The sequence below is a fragment of the Cynocephalus volans genome, chromosome 1, assembly GCF_027409185.1.
Source record: "Cynocephalus volans isolate mCynVol1 chromosome 1, mCynVol1.pri, whole genome shotgun sequence".
NCBI classification, from domain to species: Eukaryota; Metazoa; Chordata; class Mammalia; order Dermoptera; family Cynocephalidae; genus Cynocephalus; species Cynocephalus volans.
Genome location: NC_084460.1, coordinates 107,839,559 through 107,860,936, shown reverse-complemented (window position 1 = coordinate 107,860,936; position 21,378 = coordinate 107,839,559). Strand labels below are relative to the sequence as shown.

At 43.5% G+C, this 21,378-nt stretch overlaps 1 protein-coding gene across 2 annotated transcripts; it reads right to left on the bottom strand.

Annotated features, from left to right (window-relative positions):
• Window positions 1–9,885: 9,885 nt before the first annotated feature.
• On the bottom strand, window positions 9,886–18,823 carry LOC134389436 (5-hydroxytryptamine receptor 3E-like). Of its 2 annotated transcripts, XM_063113009.1 has the most exons (9): window positions 18,757–18,823; window positions 16,862–17,028; window positions 16,271–16,315; window positions 12,043–12,152; window positions 11,707–11,876; window positions 11,221–11,381; window positions 10,643–10,847; window positions 10,242–10,457; window positions 9,886–10,115 (listed from the first exon to the last, which is right to left on the bottom strand). In XM_063113009.1, the coding sequence occupies exons 1-9, from the start codon at window positions 18,821–18,823 to the stop codon at window positions 9,886–9,888; spliced, it is 1,371 nt and encodes a 456-aa protein (XP_062969079.1). The 2 variants fall into 2 exon arrangements, with proteins under 2 accessions (XP_062969079.1, XP_062969084.1); XM_063113014.1 differs by lacking the exon at window positions 16,271–16,315.
• Between the last annotated feature and the right edge of the window lie 2,555 nt (window positions 18,824–21,378).

The window sequence follows — 21,378 nt, the reverse complement described above, 5'->3', positions numbered from 1 at the left end:
CAGTTCTCCCAGCACCATTTGCTAAAAAGGCAGTCTCTTCCCCAGTGTATAGGCTTGGTGCCTTTGTCAAAGATCAGATGGCTGTAGGTGTGCGGGTTGATTTCTGGATTCTCTATTCTATTCCATTGATCGGTGTGTCTGTTTTTATGCCAGTACCATACTGTTTTGGTTATTATAGTTTTGTAGTATAGTTTAAAGTCAGGTAGTGTTATGCCTCCAGCTTTATTTTTTTTGCTCAGTGTTGTTTTGGCTATGCATGGTCTTTTGTTATTCCATATAAATGTCTGGATAGTTTTTTCCATTTCTGAGAAAAATGTCATTGAAATTTTGATGGGGATTGCATTAACTTTGTATATCACTTTGGGTAGTATGGACATTTTCACTATGTTGATTCTTCCAATCCAAGAACATGGGATATCTTTCCATCTTCTTGTATCCTCTCTAATTTCTCTCAGCAGTGGTTTGTAGTTCTCATTATAGAGATTTTTCACCTCCTTGGTTAACTCAATTCCTAAGTATTTTATTTTTTTGGTGGCTATTGTAATGGGCAGGCTTTCTTGATTTCTCTTTCTGCATGTTCACTATTGGAGAAAAGAAATGCTACTGATTTTTGTGTGTTGATTTTGTATCCTGCTACTGTGCTGAAATCATTTATCACCTTCAAGAGTGTTTTTGTAGAGGTTTTAGGCTGTTCGATATATAGGATCATGTCATCTGCAAACAGGGACAGTTTGACTTCATCTTTTCCAATCTGGATGCCCTTTATTTCCTTCTCTTCTCTGATTGCTCTGGCTAGTACTTCCAACACTATGTTGAATAGGAGTGGTGAGAGTGGGCATCCTTGTCTAGTTCCTGTTCTTAAAGGAAAAGCTTTCAGCTTTTCCCCATTCAGGATGATATTGGCAGTGGGTTTGTCATATATGGCTTTAATTATGTTGAGATACTTTCCCTCTATACCTAACTTATAGAGGGTCTTTGTCATGAATGAGTGCTGAACTTTATCAAATGCTTTTTCAGCATCTATAGAGATGATCATATGATCCTTGTGTTTGAGTTTATTGAGATGGTGTATCACATTTACTGATTTGCATATGTTGAACCAACCTTGCATCCCTGGGATGAATCCCACTTGATCGTGGTGAATAATTTTACGGATGTGTTGCTGTATTCTGTTTGCTAGTATTTTAGTGAGGATTTTTGCATCTATATTCATCAAGGATATCGGCCTGTAGTTTTCTTTTTTGGTTATATCTTTACCTGGTTTTGGTATCAGGATGATGTTTGCTTCATAGAATGAGTTTGGGAGATTTGCGTCCGTTTCAATCTTTTGGAATAGTTTGTAAAGAATTGGTGTCAATTCCTGTTTGAATGTTTGGTAAAATTCTGCTGTGAATCCATCTGGTCCTGGGCTTTTCTTTGTTGGGAGCCTTCTGATAACAGCTTCAATCTCCTTTATTGTTATTGGTCTGTTCAAATTTTCTACGTCTTCACGGTTCAGTTTTGGGAGCTTGTGTGTGTCCAGAAATTTATCCATTTCCTCCAGATTTTCAAATTTGTTGGCGTATAGTTGTATATGGTGTTAGGTAATGGTCCAGCTTCTTTCTTTTGCATGTGGATATCTGGTTTTTCCAACACCATTTATTGAAGAGACTGGCCTTTCTCCATTGAACGGTCTTGGCACCCTTGTCAAAAATCATTTGACCACCTACATGAGGGGTTCATTCTGGATTCTCTATTCTATTTGATTGTCAATATGTCTATCTTTAAGCCAATACCACATTGTTATGATTACTGGAGTTTTGTTGTAGGTTTTGAAAGCAGGAACTGTGAGTCCTCTAGCTTTATTTTTCTTTCCAAAGATTGTTTTGCTCTTTGGAGTCCTGAGATTCCATATGAATTTTAGGATGGGCTTTTTTATTTCTGAAAAAATTGTCAGTAGAATTTTAGTAGGGATTGCATTGAATCTGTTTTCTGCTTTGCATAGTGTTGCTTTGCCTCCCATGGATTTGTCATCCCTTTTCCCCAGGGTGATGGAGCTACCGAAGATTACTCAAAGCCCATCTCTTCTGAGCAGTGAGAAGCCCTGAAAAGGGGTTAATCTCCTGGAACCCTCAAGATAGAGGCATTCCTTCCATTTGGGAAATTAACCCCGAATTGGGGTTATCTTCCCGCATTTATTCTCCAGACCAAGAAGGTTCAGGAAGAGAACATAGGTGGGGTTTTTGCTAAGTATAGTTTAACAAGTTTAACAATAGAAGCTGGTAACATTCAGAAAGACAAGCAAGGTGACATTCCATAATGCAATTTGCAACAAAAGCTTGATTTTAGCAAACATTCTCTTCTTACAGCAATTTCCCAGTATCTTTACATATCAATCAGTAACCTGTCTGTCTTTGAGCCAGCAACCTTGCTGCATTACAATTCTTTATCTTACAACAGAGACTATAGCCTGGTGAGAATTTCCTGTCCTTTGCAAGGTCAATATTTGAAACTTCAAGGCTTTGGAAAACTAGGCCCTGTGAAGTACATTTGCTTTATTCACACTCCACAGCATAGTATTGAGATGTCCCAGGGAATGGTCAGTCTGCTGTCCAGTGGTAGCTGATTACACATACACAGGACCAATTTCATTGTGAAAGGGGCAGAGTTTTGTTCTCACTGGAATAGACCCTCATTCTGAATATGATTTACCTTCCCTGCACTCAGTGCTTCTGCCAAAACTACTATCTGTGAATTTACAGAATGCCTTATTCCATCATGAATCCACACAACATTACTTTTGACCAAAGAAGTCATTTTATAGCAAATGAAGTATGGCATTAGGCACTAAGCTAAGATTCACTGGTCTTATCACACACCTCATTAACATGAAGCAGCTGGGTGGGTCAAACAATAGAATGTCCTTTTGAAGACTCACCTGTGCTGGCAGCTGAGTGGCAACATATTGGGGGGCCTAGAGTAAAATCTTCCAAAATACAGTGTATGTGCTAAGTTAGTATATAGGTAGGATGTAGGGGTCTGGAAATCACGGGAGGGAAATGGAAAGATTTCTCTCACTGTTACTCCTGGTGAAGTTACATCAGTGAAGTATTTGCATCTCATTCCCACAACTTTGGGCTCTGCTGTTCCAGAAGTCTTAGTTCCCATTAGAAGAATTCTTCCACCAGGTGATACAGCAATGGTTCCACTAAACTGGAAGTTGAAACTGCCACTTGACCAATTTGGACTCCAAGTGTCATTGAATGAACAGGTAAAAAGAAGATGATTGATCCTGATTATCAAGGGGAAACTGGAATTCTACTACTCTATGATGGTGGTAAGGAGGAGTATGATTGGAGTATAGAAGATCCCCTGAGGTGCCTCTTACACTCTCAGGTCCTGTGATTAAAGTCAGGGAAAACTAAAACAACCTAAAACAGGCAGGACTGCTACATGCCCAGTCCCTTCAGGGATGAAGATTTGGGTCACCCCATCAGGCGAGGAACCATGACCAACCATGGAGCTTGTCAAAAGAAAAGGAAATATGGAATAGACAGTGGAAGAAGGTAGTTATAAATATCAGTTACAACCACATAACCAGTTACTACAAAGAGAACCGCGATAGTTATAAGTATTTATTCCACAAGAAGGACCTCACCAGATGTGGACCCCTCAACCTTGGACTTCCCAGTGTCCAGAACTGTAGGAAATAACATTTTCTTCATACATTATCCAACCTGTAGTATTATAGCAGCTGAAAACAGACTAAGACATCCCCCTTCCACCTTCCTCCCAGCCCCTGGCTACCATCATTCTACTTTCTGTTTCTATGAATTTGACTACTTTAGGTACCACATATGAATGGAATCATACAGTATTCATCTTTTGTTATTGGCTTATTTCAGTCAGCATAAAATATCCTCAAGTTTCATTCATGGTACAGCCTATGTCAGAATTTCCTTTCTATTTAAGGCTGAATAGTATTCCACTCTATGTGTATACCATATTTTGTTGATCTGTTCCTCTATTGGTGTCAAGAATGCTTTTAAAAGCACACTTGTTATAATTTATCCAACAACTTAGTACTTTGAACTGACGAAAGACTTGTGCATTTCTAATTCTCCACATTGCTTGAAGCAGAAATCCTTTCTTTTTTAACTTTTGCACAGCATCTTATTGTATGGATGTGCCATGATTTATCAGCCAGTGTGTTATTGATGAAAATTTTCCATTTTTTCCATATCAAAAGCAGTACTGCAATGAACAATCAACTGTTTGTGTGTGTGTATATATTCAAATATAAACAGAAGATAACTTCCTAGGAAGTGAATTGATAACTCAAATTTAATTTTGGCATATAGGGCCAAATTTCCAATCAAAAGTATTATATTCTTTCTAACTACATCTGAAAATCCAGAACTCATAAAAGAAAGCATTAATAAGTCCAATTGTATTAAAAAACTAAATGGTTGCATGGCAAAAACTCTGTTAGCGAAGTCAAGAGTGAATGACAAAGTGGGAAAGAGCATTTGCAATTCATATTCTAGCAATAGGGTAATCTTCCTGATATAGTAAGCTCCTCCTACAAATAGAGAAAGAAAAGAACTTCTAGAAAAATGGGCAGAGTCCAGCTACAGTTAGCTTAGGAAAAAATATATATATAGATGGCTCTTAAATATAAGATGTTAACTTCAACTGTGTCTTAGTCTGTTTTGTCCTGCTATAACAGAATACCTGAGACTGGGTAATTTATAATAAACAGCAATTTGTCACCGCACAATTCTGGGGGCTGAGAAGTCCAAGATCAAGGGGCCGGGATCTTGCAAGGGTCTTCTTGCTGTGTTATGCCATGGAAGAAAGAAAAGAGAGGGTGAGAGAGCGACAAAGGGGGCCCAAACTCGTCCTTTTATAGTGAACCCATTCCCATGACAATGGCATTAATCCATTCATGAGGGCAGAGCGCTCATGGCCTGATCACCTCTTAAACGTACCACCTCTTAACACTGTTACCATGGCAGATAAATTTCAACACGGGTATAGGAAGAGGCAAACATTCAAACCATAGAAAGCCATAATCAGAGAAATGCAAAATTAAAACTGCACAAATATCACTATTTCACCTTCCTAATTAGCAAAAATCCTAAAGTTTGACCACACACCCTGTTGAAGAGGCTGTGGGGGAAAAAGACACTTTCACACAGAGTGTGCATTTTGCTGGACAACTTGGCAGTATCTATCAATGCCACAAATGCATAACCTTTGACCCAGCATCACACTTCTGGGAATTTTCCTATCTACATAATGAGGAAATATGGTTTTTACAAGATTATTCATTACATTATTGCTTGTAATAACAGGACAAAACCCACCATCATTTGGGCACTAGTGAAATAGACTGTGGCAGAGGGACACCTCCCACTGGTGACCAGGAGGACCTGGTGAGGCCAGTGTTTGAGGCCTCAGGCCATAACCAAGCCTCAGTCCACCTGGGCCCAGGCTGTGAGCCCCAGTGGGGCTGTTTCTCAGTTAACATGGCAGAGTCTGAGCAACTCAGGCACCAACTTCTGCCACCTGCTCCTTGCCACTTCTGGCACAGTTCACCATTGCAGGGGATCCTCAGGAAGCTGTCCTGGGAGCACAGAGCTCCAGGAAAATGAAAAAGACATTCCCTGACAGTCTTTCCCGATAAAAAAGTTTTAACTCATCCACTCATGCATTGGATGATTAATAAATCAAGCTGAAAGACAGGTAGTGTTGTCTTCTCTACTGATCCTGCCAGGCTCACAGACATGTTGAAAGGAACCTAAGAGTCTTCTTCCCTCATACTCATGGTGGATTGAGGGAAAATAAAGCTTTTCCACTACAAGGTGGTGTCTTCACTGAAGCTCCAGTTCAAGCCTGTGCTCAGCTGCATGGTGTTGAGTGCAGAGAGGTGGTGTTTTCTCTGTGTTTGGGCCTTAGGGTGTTTATTTCCAGCTTCTGGGCTGAGGTGATGCTGCAGATTGTTGGGGAAGGATGCATGAGCTGATGACCTGTGCACAGTTCAAACCCCTGCTAACACAGTGCTAAACTTTGGAATAGACTGATGCACAGTGGTATCAGATGACCTGAAAAAGGCAGGCCAAGTACCTCTACTTCCAAGTCGTATGTCTAAAGAGTTACAGCCTTCCATTTGTGGACAGCCAGGTGATAGAAAGGGCAGGAGGGAGTAGCCATGAGGGAATTTGAAGCAGCTCCTTAATCTTGAAACTTGTGTTTCAGCTGGAGACCCTGTGGATGAAGAGGAGAAGGCAAGTGCTGATAATTTGCAACAAGGTTGTTCTCTTCCGAACCTTCCTTTCCTTTGTGTTTGGAACTGGGAAAAGAGGAATGAACAGTAGGTGTTTTGTTCTGTTTTGTTTTGTTGGCTTTTTGGGGGAGCTGGCTGGTATGTGGCTTAGATAATATATTAAAGATGGAATCTGTTGTATGGGAGAGAAGAGCTAGAAGAAAATAGTTTGTGAACTTAAGATCTCTGAGAAGGGGACCCCAAGAAGGTCTTTCCTCAGTAAATGTGAGGAAATAGGCTTGTGGTGCACTTTTAACTTTTGTCAGAGCGGGAACTAGGAAAGCAGATGGAACCATTGTGCCTTGGTGTCTAAGAAGATCATGATAGAAAAGGTTGAAGCAGGTATCTAGGGAGTACAAAGAGACCAGGGCCTGGAACATACGGGCTTAGGTAACTTGGCAGTATTACCAAATTACCCTGAAGGGAAGAACCTTGAAGAATGACATGTTTTCCTAATTGCACTTATTTTCTGTCTACTAAATTATGCCTTTCTAAATCCTCATGCTGGGTTAGTAAGAACCTGTAAACTGCTCTGATGTTCCTTGAGATGAATAGCCACACATGTGACAGAACATCCTCATCATGTGTGTGTGTGTGTGTATATATATATATATTTTTGTGTGTGTGTGTGTGTGTGTGTGTGTGTGTGTGTGTGTGTGTGTGTGTGTGTGTGTGTGTGTGTGTGTGTGTGTGACCGGTAAGGGGATCGTAACCTTTGGCTTGGTGTCGCTCGCACCGCGCTCAGCCAGTGAGCGCACCAGCCATCCCTATATAGGATCCGAACCCGCGGCGGGAGCGCTGCTCTCTCCCGAGTGAGCCACGGGGTCAGGCCCCTCATCGTATATTTTAAGTGCTACTTACTCAGTATAGTTTTCTGCATCTACACTATATATGTGGTATAATCAATAATCAATGCCACAGGTATCAACTCTGAATTATTAGGTATGATGATATAGACTAGTTGCCCTACTTGCCAGAAATGGGTGAGAGATTTTAAAAAGAAGTAAAAAGATTAAGGAGAAATAATAGTGGAAACGGTTGATATAAGGAAAAGGAAAGGAAGAGTAATAGAGGAAGAAGCAAGAGAATGGTGATGAAGAGCAGACTGATGAGCTTGGGTTTTCAGAGAAGGAAGCAGAGTGATGAAAGAAGAGGGGACCGTGTGAAGTACAGTACTGTCTACAGATATTTTGGATTTCCAGAAGGTAGAAGGAATCAAAGAGAGTAATGAGATAAAAACATACAATCAGAATGGTCACCTATAGGAGTATCAAAATGATAGGGAGAAATTCTTCTTGGACAAAGTCCTCTCCACATTGCATAAATAACAAGAAAATAAACAATACCATGTGAAAAGGTTGTGAGCTACCCCTGGATACTGCTCATGAGTGGAGAGAGGGAAGTTAGTAAAAATGACAACCTGAAGAGTTAGAAAGTTCTTTTGCAGTGGGCATTCTCAAATGATAGTCTTGGCACAGAAAACCTTGGAACAATTTCCTGACTTATATACCAGGGTCCTCATTCCTGCACACTGTCCATGTCCCTGAGCCACACCTAACTCCTGACTCCCATATCAATGGAAGTCCCAGCCAGTGGAGTCTCTCTTTGATTGGTCACCCCAATAAACAACTTTTTACGAAGCACTGGCTCCTTGGTATACTGATATATGTAAAGTAGATAAAATTGCAAGATGACATCTAGTAAAATATAAATGTGGAGATGAGGAAGGAAAAGAAATGATACAAAAATGATTTTAAGAAATTTGAAATTCCTCAAAAACTTGGTGGACACTCTTCATTTTAAGTTATTGGCAAAAGCCAGGGACAAGTTTCTGGTGAGAAATACGTTACAAGTAATGGAAAGGAGAAGAAAGCATAAGAGAACCTGATCACAGAAATGCCCTTGCCAGCGTATAAGTAACATGTCTAAGAACTCGGTGATAGTTGATGCGTGGAAATGGGTTGCTAATTTTCCACATTAGATACGGAAAATAAAATAAAATATACCAGAAAGGCATAAAGGAATTACAGCTAGATCTAGTAAAATGTGGATTCTTGGTTGGCTGACATTCATTAATTAACTCGTTCAGCAAGTCTGTATTTAGCATCTGTGATGTGTCAGGCAAGCTAAGGTATGAAAATGGATGAGACATTGTCCCTGACATTTAGGAAAGCTCACTGTCTTAGGGGAGGCAGAAATTTAAATAAACCCGTGAAGTGTATTCCCCTAATTGAAATATCACTCAGAAATTTGTCTTTGGTATCCGTGAACTTTCCCTTTTAATTTCTGCCTCTGCTCAGGACCTTGCTCCCAGCTAGCTGTTAGAATCCTCCTCCTGACGATATCTGCTGCCGAAGGTGAGAAGTACTATTAACAGGGAACTCTTGTTAAACAAATACTTTTATCATTTTTTGTGTTTCCTCTTTTTATTAATTAATTAATTAATTCACTTATTTATTTTTAAATTTATTTAACCCAAACTGCAACAAGCACAATTGTTTTCTTTTGATAATAAAAGTAGTACATTCTCATTGAAAACAATTCAGAAAACAGACAAGGATATAAAAGGAAATAGCAATTACTCATAATCCCGTTATCCAGGACAAAGTGTACTAATGTTTTGGTGTCTAGTCATCTATGCATATTTCTCTGCATCTCTCTCACTTTTCTATCACTTACATATCATCTATATATGTATTTTATAGAAATTATGTATACATATTGTTTTGTAACTTGTTTTCTCCACGTACTATATCATGAACCTGTTTCCATGGCATTAACATAGATCTACATCCTCACATTAAATGGCTGCATAGGATTCCATTGTGTGGCTGAATGGCAATTATTTAACCTGAACCATTTAATTATGGTCCTTCCTGGCCCTCCTCAAGCATGCATTTTCAGAAGACACACTCTGTTTGATATTGTGAAATCAGAGGAAACTGTCACAATAAAAAAAAAAAAGACTCAATGTATTGTTTATTTCAAAGAGCAATTTCAAGAATGAGAAAGGGAAAGGAAAGTGAAAAAAAAAATGGTTGATGAAAGGAATATTTTGCATTTGTAAATACTTTACTGCAAATGAAACAATTTCTTGCATATGTGACCTGAGCTTTTCATTCTTACGGAATTTTGAATGTGTCTGAAAGACCTAAAAACAATATCAGATTACACCTGTTTAGGGTTAAGTATCAAAGCTTCTGCAAAAGGACTTTCCACCCCAGTGTTTGTGAACCTATAATAAATATACCACGGAGTCAGTGCTTCCTGGAAAGTTGTTTATTAGGTGACTAATCATGGAGAGAATCCGCTGACCTGGACTTCTATTGATAAGGGAGTCAGGAGTTAGGTGTGGTTGAGGGTCACTGACATAGGGGTACCTTGACATGATAAGTCAGGAAATTATTCAGAGCTGTTCTGAATCTCTTTGGTAGTACTGTGTTGGAGTTTTTGGAATATAAAAGAAGACGGTAGTCACTGGGGATAAGTGACTAAGATTAGGAAAGTGGCCTGGGTTTGGCTGGCCCTAGACCAGGAGAATTGCCAAGCTGTGTTTGTCAGAGAGAGTGGATGTCCATTTAGGTGTTCCAGAGGACGATGACCGTGATGATGGAGGAGGCCAACAAGAGCAGGTAGAGGCAGAAGAGCAGGGTGTCCATCATGAGGCTGAACTGCACCCACAGTTCTATCAAGTGCTGTTTCTGGGCCTCCTGTTCATGCTGAGCCCTCACTGATTCAGGGCACCCATTTGACCCTGCTTCTCTGGGGCCTGGCACTGTCCCCACCAACTCTGCTGGCTCCTTCAGGTCTGTGGAGAGGACAGAGACTCAGCCAGGGGCTATGAAGGTCATCGGGAAGCGAGGATGCCCAGGAAGGAGGCAGGAGCTGAGAAGCAAGACTAAGGAGAAGCATGGGCGGTGCTGGCTTCCCTTACCGGGCAGGTGGGTGGGGGCAAGACCCAGGCCCTTATTTCCCTTCCGGGGTGCAGTGGGGCAGCATCTCCTTGGTCTGGTGCAGTGCAGCAGCAGGGCTTGGAGCCACCGAGGCATGGGAGGTGGCTGGGTGGTGGCCAGGTAGAGCATGTAGGTAATGAAGACGGTCTCCAGCAGGCTGACCACCATCAGGGACAGGCACACGGCAAAGTAGACACCTGAGGGCAAAGCAAATGAGAAATAAACCAGGGCAGATTCATCTCTAAACTTTTCTTATGCCTCTTTCAAATCCAGTCTTTCCTCAGAACCCAATCCTTCTTTAAGTGGAGCAGTAGCCAGTTCTCCTGGTCCTCCTCCCTGTCCCCTGCTACCTTTGCTTCCCAGAAAGTGGGAGAGGCCATACTGATGAGCGAGGTGCCATTGGTGGGGAGCAAGTCATTCATCATGAGCAGGAAGACGTTGTAGCCCAGCAGAAGGGTTATCTTGAATGGGGCACGGTTCTCGCTTTCTGCTGGCAGGTAGAAGCTGATGGCGTCGATGGCAACCAGAAAGCTACTTGGCATCAGAAGGTTTATGATGTAGAGGCTGGGCCTGCGCCTGACAGACACCTGGTGGGGAGGAGAGAGAGGGAGGGAAGTGTATACGGGATTTGGAGGAAACCCAGAATCCTGGAATAGCAGTTCACTTCCAGGAATAGCAGTGGTTTTCTTTCTGCCTTTTTCATTGGTCTGATATCACCCTAGGATATGAAGCTTGTGAAAGGCAGCTTCATAATTGGCATAGAAACTGCCGAGAAGGAGTTAGGCCAGAGCCATGAGCTTTAGGAAGAAGAGTGAGGCTGGGCAGCCAGGAGAGAGGGTTCCTGCCTCAGGCAGAATTGGTGAGATTGAGAGACCCTGAAACTTGGGAGACAGCCATTTGGTGGAGATTCTAGGCAAGTGCATATGCGAGGAAGGAAGAAGTGAGGGCCTCTGAGCTCACATAGAACGCGATCTGATCATACAAGTTGGGGCCCACAGACATCTTTGGGGTTGCCTTCTTTATGCTCAGGAGCTCCCACTCTCCATAGGCCTGAACGATCTCCCGGGACACGTCTGTTAATTCCCACACTTCTTTCTCCATGCCCAGCACCAAGTGTTCCGCTGAAAGGGAGAAGCACCCAAATCATTTCCCAAATAGGTAGTTTCCTGGTGGCTAAACTGCACTATCATTTCTATCCTTTCATTCAACCAATATTTCTGAGCGCCTACCACATGCCAGGAACTTTGCTGGGAGCCGGGGATAGCAATGAACAGGAAAGACTCGGGTTCTGTCTTTATGGAAAATATTTAAGCATCCACAGACCCTTATTCTTTGGTCCACCCATAGTCCTCTGCCAGCATTTACTCATGGTTTCTTTACATTTTCTTCTGTTGCTTTGTTGGTTGCTCTTATTCACCCCATCCCTGATATCCCACTGCAACTTACCTGTGTAGACGAATGACCTGAAGGTAAGTGTGCAGTTCTGCTGGTCAAAGGGGAAGTAGAAGATGTCCAGGTTACACACACTGGACACCTTCATGGGTTCATTATATTCGATGCGACCTTCATTACTCACATACGCTTTGAGGTCTTTTGGGGTCTTATCCACATCAATGCTGTAAGAGAGGTGAGGTGGGAGGCAGGTGCTGTGATTTTCTCATCTCTCTGGTCATTTCTCAGTCATCTAAGACCACTTACAGTGGCCCCAATGGCAGATTATGAACTCTCCTGACACCAGGAGATGGGGCTTCCCTCTGGCTTTCCCCAACCTTTGATACGCACGACTCAACGATGAAAATGTCCGGGAGCCACAGGTTCTTGGCTGCTATACTGAACTTCGCGATGCCCTTACACTCCTCTGGGTTCCAGCTGATAAATGGATTATCCCAGACCTACAGCCCAGGTGGAGGAGAGGTGAGAGACTGATATGTATCAGGGTTATTATCTCTTGCCTTTTGATTTCTTTTAAAAAAAAGAAGTTATGAAATATTTCAAGCACATAGAAAAGTATATAAAATAATACAATAAATATCTGTATACGAACCACCCAACTTGGTGCAGTCTTAAAATTTTTATATGTTTACTTTTTTTTTCAATAAATCAGAAGTACAGATATAATTGATCCTCTCTGTGTCCATTTCTTTATAAATTTTGATCTCTCTGTTCTCCCACTTCAGTGGAAAATTACTTGTGATCAGGGAAATCTCTTTTTTACAGGAGGAATGAGATCCAGAGTTAAAAGATCATAAACTCAGCGTTTCTGGGCTAGAATTTCCTCAGTGTGAAATAAGGGTAGTGGTGAGTATCAAATGAAATAGGGTATGTGATGGGATTTTGTAAACTAAAGTTGTTGAAAGGCTATCATGTATTAGTATATCTAGCAAGGACTTAACTGTCTTGCATGCTCCGTTCACTGGTCTTTATTGCAAGGAGACCTTGAACAAGCCCTTGGGTTTTTTGAGACCCAGAGTGGTAGCTGTCTTCCTCTCCTTGGTGGGTGCCATCTCCTCTTGTCTTTGTGGTGACCAGCTCTCCTTTCTGGCAACCCTCTCTGGAAAATGTTTTCAAGGATTTTCCAGTGCTGGGTGGGCTTGTCTATTCTTGGGGCACTTTCTTTGTCAGCAGCTGTAGTTTATTTGTTTTATATGCATAGAGCCATAGCCAGAACAGGGGCTCTAGGCATGTTAAGTAAAGGTTTGTGTGAGATGGTGCTACAAAACTTCACTGTGCATACCAAACACGTGGGGATCGCCTTGAAATGCAGATTCTTATCAGTAGGTACTGTAACTAACTTATCCTGGTTTGCAAGATCTTTCTTGGTTGTAGCAGTGAAGGTTCCATGTCCTGAGAACTCTTCAGTCTCAGGTGGACTGGGATGGGTGGTCCTCTAGGTGGGGATCAAAATCAAATGCATTTCTAATAAGCTTCCAGGTGGTGCAATCAGCCAGTGCTTCTGGTCTGGGAACCACACTCTGAGAGCGAGGTTAGGTGATTGTGAGTATGTTTTCCCTGCTCCTTCCTTCCCTCCAACTAGGCTTTTGAAGTTGGAACATTAGTTCATTTACTTCCTCCCCCCATTGTGTTTTCTAATCGATGCACTTAAGATATAAAACTTCACTGAGTTATGCTTTGGTTACATTTCATAGATTTTCAGATGTAGTGCTCTTCATTTTGAATTACTTCACAATTTCTAATTGTTTTATTTTCCCATTAGCCCAAATATTTCCAAGTCCGATTTTAATTTCTGAAGAAACAAGGTTTTCTCGGGGCTACTCTTTAGTAGTTAATTTCTATTTTCTTGTACTGTGTTGTTGTCAGAGAATGTGGTCTAGATAATTTCTGGTTCTCAGTTTTGTTGACACTTCCTTTGTGGCCAAAAATATGGTCTGTTTGGGGAAATATTCCACGTGTGTCAGGAAAGGTTCTGCATGGTTACTGGTGCAACATTTGATATGCTTATTGGATTAAGCTTCTTAATTGTGCTGTTAAAAATCATCATATATTCTTTTTCTACTTGATTTTTGAGAGCAGTGTATTGAATCCTATTACTCTTACGGTGGATTTTTCAATTTCTCCTTCATGTGTTTCGAAACTTTGCTAGGAATATAATGGGCCATAATTATTATATCTTTTGTTTAAAATTCTTTTTGAGGGCTTCTGGTCAAGATGGTGGAATGATGGTCCCCAGCGTCACTCTCTCCCACAAATCAACCAATTTACAACTATTAAAAAGCAATGACAGCCAAGCTGGGGCTGCTAGAGCTCAGGGGAAGAGAAGAGACCTATGGAATTAACGAGGGTAGGAGAAACCATGATGAGAGAAAAAAAGAATCACTCCCATTTCGAGCCCTGGCTGCTTCAAGGCTAGCCCTGGTGAGCACACAGAACAAGAGCCAGCAAGAGCCACAGCTGTGCCCTTTGTATGAAGTTGCTTTGAGGCAGCACGGGAGAAGAGGGCCTTAGTGGCTCCAAGGCTAGCAAGACTACTAATAGGGTTCCTGTGGACCAACATATGGGCAAGGGACCACAGACAACGAAAAGTGAGCCACTCAGAGGCCAGTGAGTCATCACAAGTGACCAGTGTATGGCCCACTCCATGGGTAGTGTTTGGAGTGTTGGGGCTGGGGGAGATAGGCTCACTGGGGGAACATTGGGGCACAGCATGGACAGATGATCTGCCCTCCAATCAGCACAGGACCACTCAGTGGAAACTGGTCAGGAATATAGAACTGTAGGGGGTTTAGTTTGCTGAAAAGTCTCAGGCCCAGACAAGAGTTTCCACACAACCCAGGTGTTCTAGACCTCACAAGACCCGGAAATAAATACAAGGTCAACAATTAAAACCTGAGCTGCACAAAAAGCCTTCCCAAGGGAATCAGCAGCAGTGAAGCAATTTAGCTTAGCTCTACCACAGGGCTCAAGTGCTGGTCCCCACAGCAATTTCCTCCATTTTAGAAGTAAGCAAAGGACAATAAATTAGTTCCAGTGCAGAGTTTAAGTGGTGGGAACAGCGAATAATCCAACACAGAACTGAAAGAAAAAACAAAAAACTCACAGATCAGAGACAAAGTTTGAAATTAACTAGTAAACGTCTAACACCACCTAAGAACACCTATAAAACCTAGAAGGACCAGAAGCTCTCTGGACCCCAAAGCCAGGGAGGGGGGAGGGCTGAGAGCCTCAGCCATGCCCCCTGCCTGACATCTGCAATGAGCCCAGCGATGACCACCAAGCTGCTGCAGGAAGGAACCAGGGGTCCTGAGCCAGGGAGTTGGGAGGTTGAGGGCCTCAGCCATGCCCCCCCAACACCCATAATCAGCCCAGTGACAACCACTGAGCCACTGCAGGAAGTGCCCTGGGCTCCCAAGCTGTGGTGGTGGGGGGCTGAGGGCCTCAGCCACAGGCCCCTGACATCCACATCCAGCCCAGCAAACACCATTGAGCTGCCACTGGTAGGGCCCTGGACTCCTGAGCCAGGGCAGTGGGAGGCCGAGAGCCTCAGCCATGCCCTCCAACATCCACGACCAGCCCAGTGACAACCACCAAGCTGTCACAGGAAGTACTCTGGGCTCCCGAGCCGGGGAGGTAGGAAGCCAAGGGCCTCAGCCACAAACCCTCAACATCTGCAACCAGCCCAGAGACAACACTGATCCGTCACTGGAAACACCCTGGGCTCCCACGATGGGGTGGTGGGGAGACGAGGGCTTCAGCCACACACCCCTGACATCTGCATCCAGCCCAACAATGACAGAGCCACCGCTGGAAGCCCCCTGGTCTCCTCTGCTGGAAAGAGGGGGTGCCATGTGCCTCAATCATACCCCCCTCCTTTCTCCCCTTCTCACCCTATTTCCATCCCCCTTCTGCTCTCCCTGTCCCCCCAGCTGCTCAGCAACAACATCTTCAAATGAGGTATGAAGCCAGGGGATGCCGAACCCAGCCACAACCAGGTAAAGAGCACACCAAAAACACCATTTCCTTGTGGGTAGCCCACCATAGCCACTGCAATTGCCATGGCTGTTGCAAAAGTGGCTAGTCTCTATAGCAGCAGTTACAGCCTCCATGCAGATGGCACGCCACACTCTCAACTGCATTGTCAGAAGGAGAAGCTCCAGCAGAGACCAAAATAAAAAGAAGAGGTCCTCTCTCTCCAAAAAGCACACCCAGAGTAATAGAAGAAGCATCTGATTTACTATAACAGGGGAGGACTTGATCACACCTGTCTCAGGACTGGACAGATCATCTAGGCAACAAATCAGCAGAGGAACACTTAATCTGTCAGATGGACAGAACAAATCTGTGGTTATCAGAGGGAGAAGGAAGAGAGGAAAGGGAGGGGGAAATGGGGAGAGGCGTGGTAAATGGGAAGGGGAGAGATTAGATAAGGCGCAGAAAGAATAAGTATGATTTGTAACAATGAATATACTAACAAAAACTAAATCTAAAAAATAAATAAATAAATAAAATCCTTATTTACTATGAATGAAGGGAGAGGATAAAGTGTTGGCCATACCATTTCCAGCCACAGGAATGATGACAAGAGCTGTAGCTGTTCATCCTGCCAAAAGAATTTCTTGTGTCCAGAGTGTTGTCAGTAAGAAGTCTGTCCATCCCCCTTTACCCCCTCACCGTTATTGTATACCAGCTCCCAAGGTATGTAAGGGCAATGCTGTGATTAAAGCTAGTATTACAGGTTGAAGACAAAAGCTCGATTAAAACTGGAGCATTAGGCTGTGGGCAGGACAGTTCACAGCAGGACTGGAGTAAGGAGAGCTTCTCAGCCATGGCTGTACATGAGAATAACCTGAGAAGCTTAAAAACACCATGCCCGGGTCCATCCAGTCAGAACCTCTGGGAGTGGATCCTGGGCACTGGCATGCAGCCAGGGTAGAGAATCACAGGGTGAGAAGAAAGAAAATTCTCCTTCACATGCTGTCATACCTCACCTACTGCACTGGACAGAGCTTCTCTGAGAATCACCAGGCAAATGCCACATAGCAATGGTGGAGGAAGCTGCAATGTGGTTAAGGGCTTGGGGGTCGCCTTGCCTGGGGCTGGGAGAAAGTTAAGGACACCAAGGAGCCCTAGAGGAGTCAACACTCACCACATCTAGGATGACAGACATCGTGAAGGAGATGTTGACTCTTGTAGGGAGGCTGATGTTGGTGACTGGACGGAAGGCCTTTCTCTCAAACACCGGGTTCAGAATAGAGGGATCCACCCCATAGTGGCCAAACCCTGAGCAATTGATGGTGAAAGTACTGCCCCTTCCTGTAGTGGACATCAACGCATGAGATAAGGAGAGAACTCCCCTGTTCCCTTATGAGAGGGGCCCTAGGGCGGGGACTGGGATAGTCTGTGATGACAGCTAGCATTTGTAGAGCGTTGAGTATGTGTCAGGTATATTCTAAGCCCTTTAAATAGATGACCACATTTAATCCTCCCAGTCCCCCATCAGGTTGATACTGTTTTTATCTTCATGTCATAAAGGGGTTAGCTAAAGTGTGATAGGGGAAGTAGCTTCCCAAAGTCAGACAGACAGTGAGAGGCAGAAGGTGGACTTAGTCTGAACCTGGGTTTGTCTACTGTTGCTGTTCTGTATGCCTCCCGGGATGCGATGGAGACAGGGGGACGGGACACTGAGAGGGTGCAGATGCTGGGCGCTTCCTGCCAGGGCCAAGGAGGAAGGGCTGGGCTGGAAGGCAAATGATGGGAGCTGATGTGGTAAGCTGAGTGAGGGCTCCGGCTTCCTTTCTAATATTTCTGTCTTCATGCAAAGGATGCCCAAATGTGTATGCAAACTGGGCCCCAGGACAGTGCTGTCCATCTGATAGGATTGCAGTCCCAGAGCCCCAAAGAGAACACACCTATTTTCACCTTGACTGCCCCAACCTTCCTTCTCCTTACTTTGCTGCTCAACCCTATTATCAGCTCTCTAGTTCCAGGCTTTTGAGGTGTTCCCTCCCCTCTCTTCTGACTAATAAAGATTCCAATTTTCTACTGGTGGAAATTTGTTGGAGGAGCAACAACCTAGAATGAGAAAGATGGCTGATGACCTCTGTGCCAAGGACATCAAGCCTTATCTATTCCCAAGTCACAGTGTTTTCCAGGCAAATCCTTGAATCATTCTATGAGCAGTGAATAGTTACTTGTCAATCCCGGTCTGCAGGTGCCCAGAGGAGCTTGTAGAATGTTTTCTACCACCTAGACCAGGTGTGCAGTTTGTATCTCTTCCCTGTACTGGCCTCTACAGCCACCTCTGCTTCAGTCCTCTCCTGTGCCCCCTTATCCAGAAATCATGTGACAACGTAAGGCGGAGGCATGACATTTATTGGCACCTACCAAATTCCAGGCAATGTGCTACACGCTTTCTCTCACTGAATCCTCACCATCATGCAAGATAGGTCCTATTTTGCAGATAAAGAAACTGAAACTCAGAGAAGTTAAGCAACTCATTCAAAGTTACACGAATAGCAAAGTGAAGGACCAAGATCCAAACCCAGGTCTATCTGTCTCCAAATCCCATGTTCTTTCCAGTAAACCATGCTCCCTTCCTGGAAGAGAAGCGCACTCTGTTTTCACCCCGCACCTACTGCCCTCTGACACCTTACTTAACCTAGAGCACTTGGATCCAAAAGGTGAATGGGGAAGTTATGGCTAAAGCAGGTGGGCACTTTGCTACAGGGGGATGGGTTTCATACCTGCAGAGAGAAGGAACTATGCCTGTGGGGAGGAAGGTGAGAGAACATAGAGGCTAAATGAAGGAGAAGACAGTTGTGGGTGATTTGAGGGAAGAAAAATAGAAATACATGGCATGTAACTGGAAGGGGATTTCCTCTATTTCAGAGAACGAGAGTCTATTTGGACATCATGGAAGTATAGTTATGAAATAACTATGTCCATTTTAGAGAATCTCTAGGCACTGGAAGTGTGAGAGAAGTTGCTAGGTGTTCTACCGGAGAGGGCTCCTCTTTCTTCCCCCGTTGTGCCCTTTCTTACCTTGAAGCAGAAGAGCGAGAACCAGGTAGAAGGGAGATCTCTCCCTGTGGAGCTTGCTTCCTTCCATCTTCGTTGTCTAAATTCTTCTGTGAGTGTGTACCAGGTCCCAGGAATTCTGAGATTAAAGGAGCAAAGGCCACACCTGGTGTCTAACTTTGAATACTGATAGCATTGGTTGACCACTGACATTTGTAACCTTCCTGGACAGAACGTCTGTTGTCTTGTTCTTGCCTATGCCTTGAGGTTTAGTTTGCTTTTAGGACTCTCTTAGTTTAGATATTTCACTACGACGTATATAGTTGTAGACTATATTGATGGTGTTCAGACCTTGGTGTCTGAAGATTCATCTCTTCACTTCTGGAAACTTCTCAGATGTTTAAAAATACTGTATTTCCTCTATTTTTCTCTGATTAGACATATGTTGGATGCTTTCCTTCTATCTTACATAGCTTTTAATCTCTTTTATTAGTTACCTATTGCTGTTGTAAGAAATCACAAACTTAGTGGCTGAAAGAAACATAATTTATTATTTTAGAGCTCTGTAGGCCACAACTCTGGAATAGGTCTCACTGGGCTAGAATCAGTGTGTTGGCAGGGCTGTGTTTCTTCTGGAGTTTCTAGGGAAGTGTAGGGAAAGTGAATATAAATGGTCAGGGACCCTCGAGGGATTCGGGATCTTGTCAAGTGTTTGATGTAAATATGCACATGTGCCCAGTTGTTCCTTGGTTATTGTCTAATGTAGTTGCCAATGTGCACCTAGGTGTCCTGGGTTATTGGACTTAAGTATAAAGGACAAGCAGCTCTGATCCACTGTGCCCCCCTCCACAACCCCCCGGGAAGTACCAGGGGGTCTGGGGAGGCTGCTACTGCTGCTGCAAGCTGTTGCTGCCAGGGCCCCTGGGACCCTCCAAGAGGCCGCCGCCACTGCTGCTGCACCTGCTGCTGCTGCTAGGGAAGCTGAGGACTGAGCTCCTTCATCTGCCAACGGCTCCCAGGACCTTTCCCAATTACCTAGCTAGTGGAACTGCATGTGAGGTGTCTGGTGACCCAGCCTGGCATGTGAGGGGTCTGTGATCCAGTCTGTACAATGGGTTTGAAGGGTATATGGGCTGTAGTCCTGACAATGTTAGTGTAACTAAAATAATGAAACATTCTTTAGTTATGAATTGCCCTAGCAATACAATTGGCGTAGTCGCCTAGCCAGACAACTAGCGTAGCAGTACAATTGTCTGTAGCAATACAGGGAGAATCCATTTCCTTGCTTTTTTCAGCTTTTGAGGACTACCTGAATTTCTGGGTTCATTATCCTGTTCCTCCACCTTCAAAACAGCAACATCGGGCCAATCTTCTCACACTGCCATTTCATCTCTCTGGTTCCTATTCTCTTCTCTCTCTCCTTCACTCATAAGGACCTTGTGATTATACTGGGTCCTGTGGGGAAAATAGGATAATTTAGTGAGGCTCCCTCCACATTTCTTGTAAACAAGTTGTGTGTGGGTGGAGTTAGTGTGCATGTGCACCCATATATCTTTCTAGTTAATTGCTTTTGTGTGTTCTTGAGTTTGTGAGGCAGTGCTGGCCTGCAGAGCTGGCCTCTAAGCATCTAAAAATAGAGCATGTTTACTCTGCTGGCAGCTGCTCAGTTTCAGCTTTTCTTTGGACCTTTCCCTAGCAGTTGAGTTTCTGAGTTTCTCCTTTGTAGTGCCTAGCTCCTAGATGTGTGTGTGTGCTGAATAAAGACTATTCCTACTTCAGCCAAGGCTCCGAGGACCTTTTTGCTGGTTACCTAGCTCATAGACCTGCGTGTGAAGGGTTTGTGAATGGGCTCGAGGAGTCAGTGAGCTCCAGACCCTAGTCCGAACTCTACAGACAGGTCCAGCTGGATAATCCAGGCTAGTCTCCCACCTCGAGGTCAGCTAATTAGCAACATTAATTCCATCTGCAACCTTCATTCCCTCTTCCCCATAAAACTGAACATATGCACAGGTTCCAGAGACTAGGATGTGGGCGCCTTTGAGGGGCCACTGTTCTTCCCAGCACGCTTCTCTTTCCTATTTTTCACCTCTTTATCACCTAGTGATATTCTCAGGTCTGGTTTCCAGGCAACAAATTCTTCTTTCAGCTGTGTTTCAACTGCCATCTAATTTGTCCAATGAGTTTTTAATTTCAATGACTATATTTTCATATCTAGAAGTTTTATGTGGTTCTTTTAAAAAATCCATTTGTTCTCTTTTTTCTCTCTTGGTGGCTGACTGGTGTAGGGATCAATTCCTGGACGTTTTTTGATATTAACTTTTTTTGTTGCAGTAAGCTCTACATAATGTAAAACTCTGAGCCTCACCCATTCTCAACTGTTCACTTCAGTGACACATTTACAGTGTTGTGCAACCATCACCACTATCTGTTTCCAGAGCTTTTTCATTATCCCAAGCAGAAACTTGGCACCCATTATATTTAATATTCCCCATTCCTTCCACCACCTAGGTCCTTTACCTCTATTCTACTTTCTGTCCCTATGAATTTAACTACTGTAGGTACCTCTTATAAGTGGAATCATACAATATTTGTCCTATCGTGCCTGGTTTTGTTTGTTTTTGTTTTTTGTTTTTCAACTTAGCATTA

Excerpts from the sequence above, each read along its gene's own strand:
- LOC134389436 (XM_063113009.1), bottom strand. The coding sequence starts at position 18,823 with ATGGAAGGAAGCAAGCTCCACAGGGAGAGATCTCCCTTCTACCTGGTT. Across the intron at positions 16,316-16,861 it reads TGTCTGTCATCCTAGATGTG|GATGAACAGCTACAGCTCTT; the intron begins GTGAGTGTTGAC and ends TTCTTTTGGCAG. Across the intron at positions 11,877-12,042 it reads GACATTTTCATCGTTGAGTC|CATTGATGTGGATAAGACCC; the intron begins GTGCGTATCAAA and ends CCTCTCTTACAG.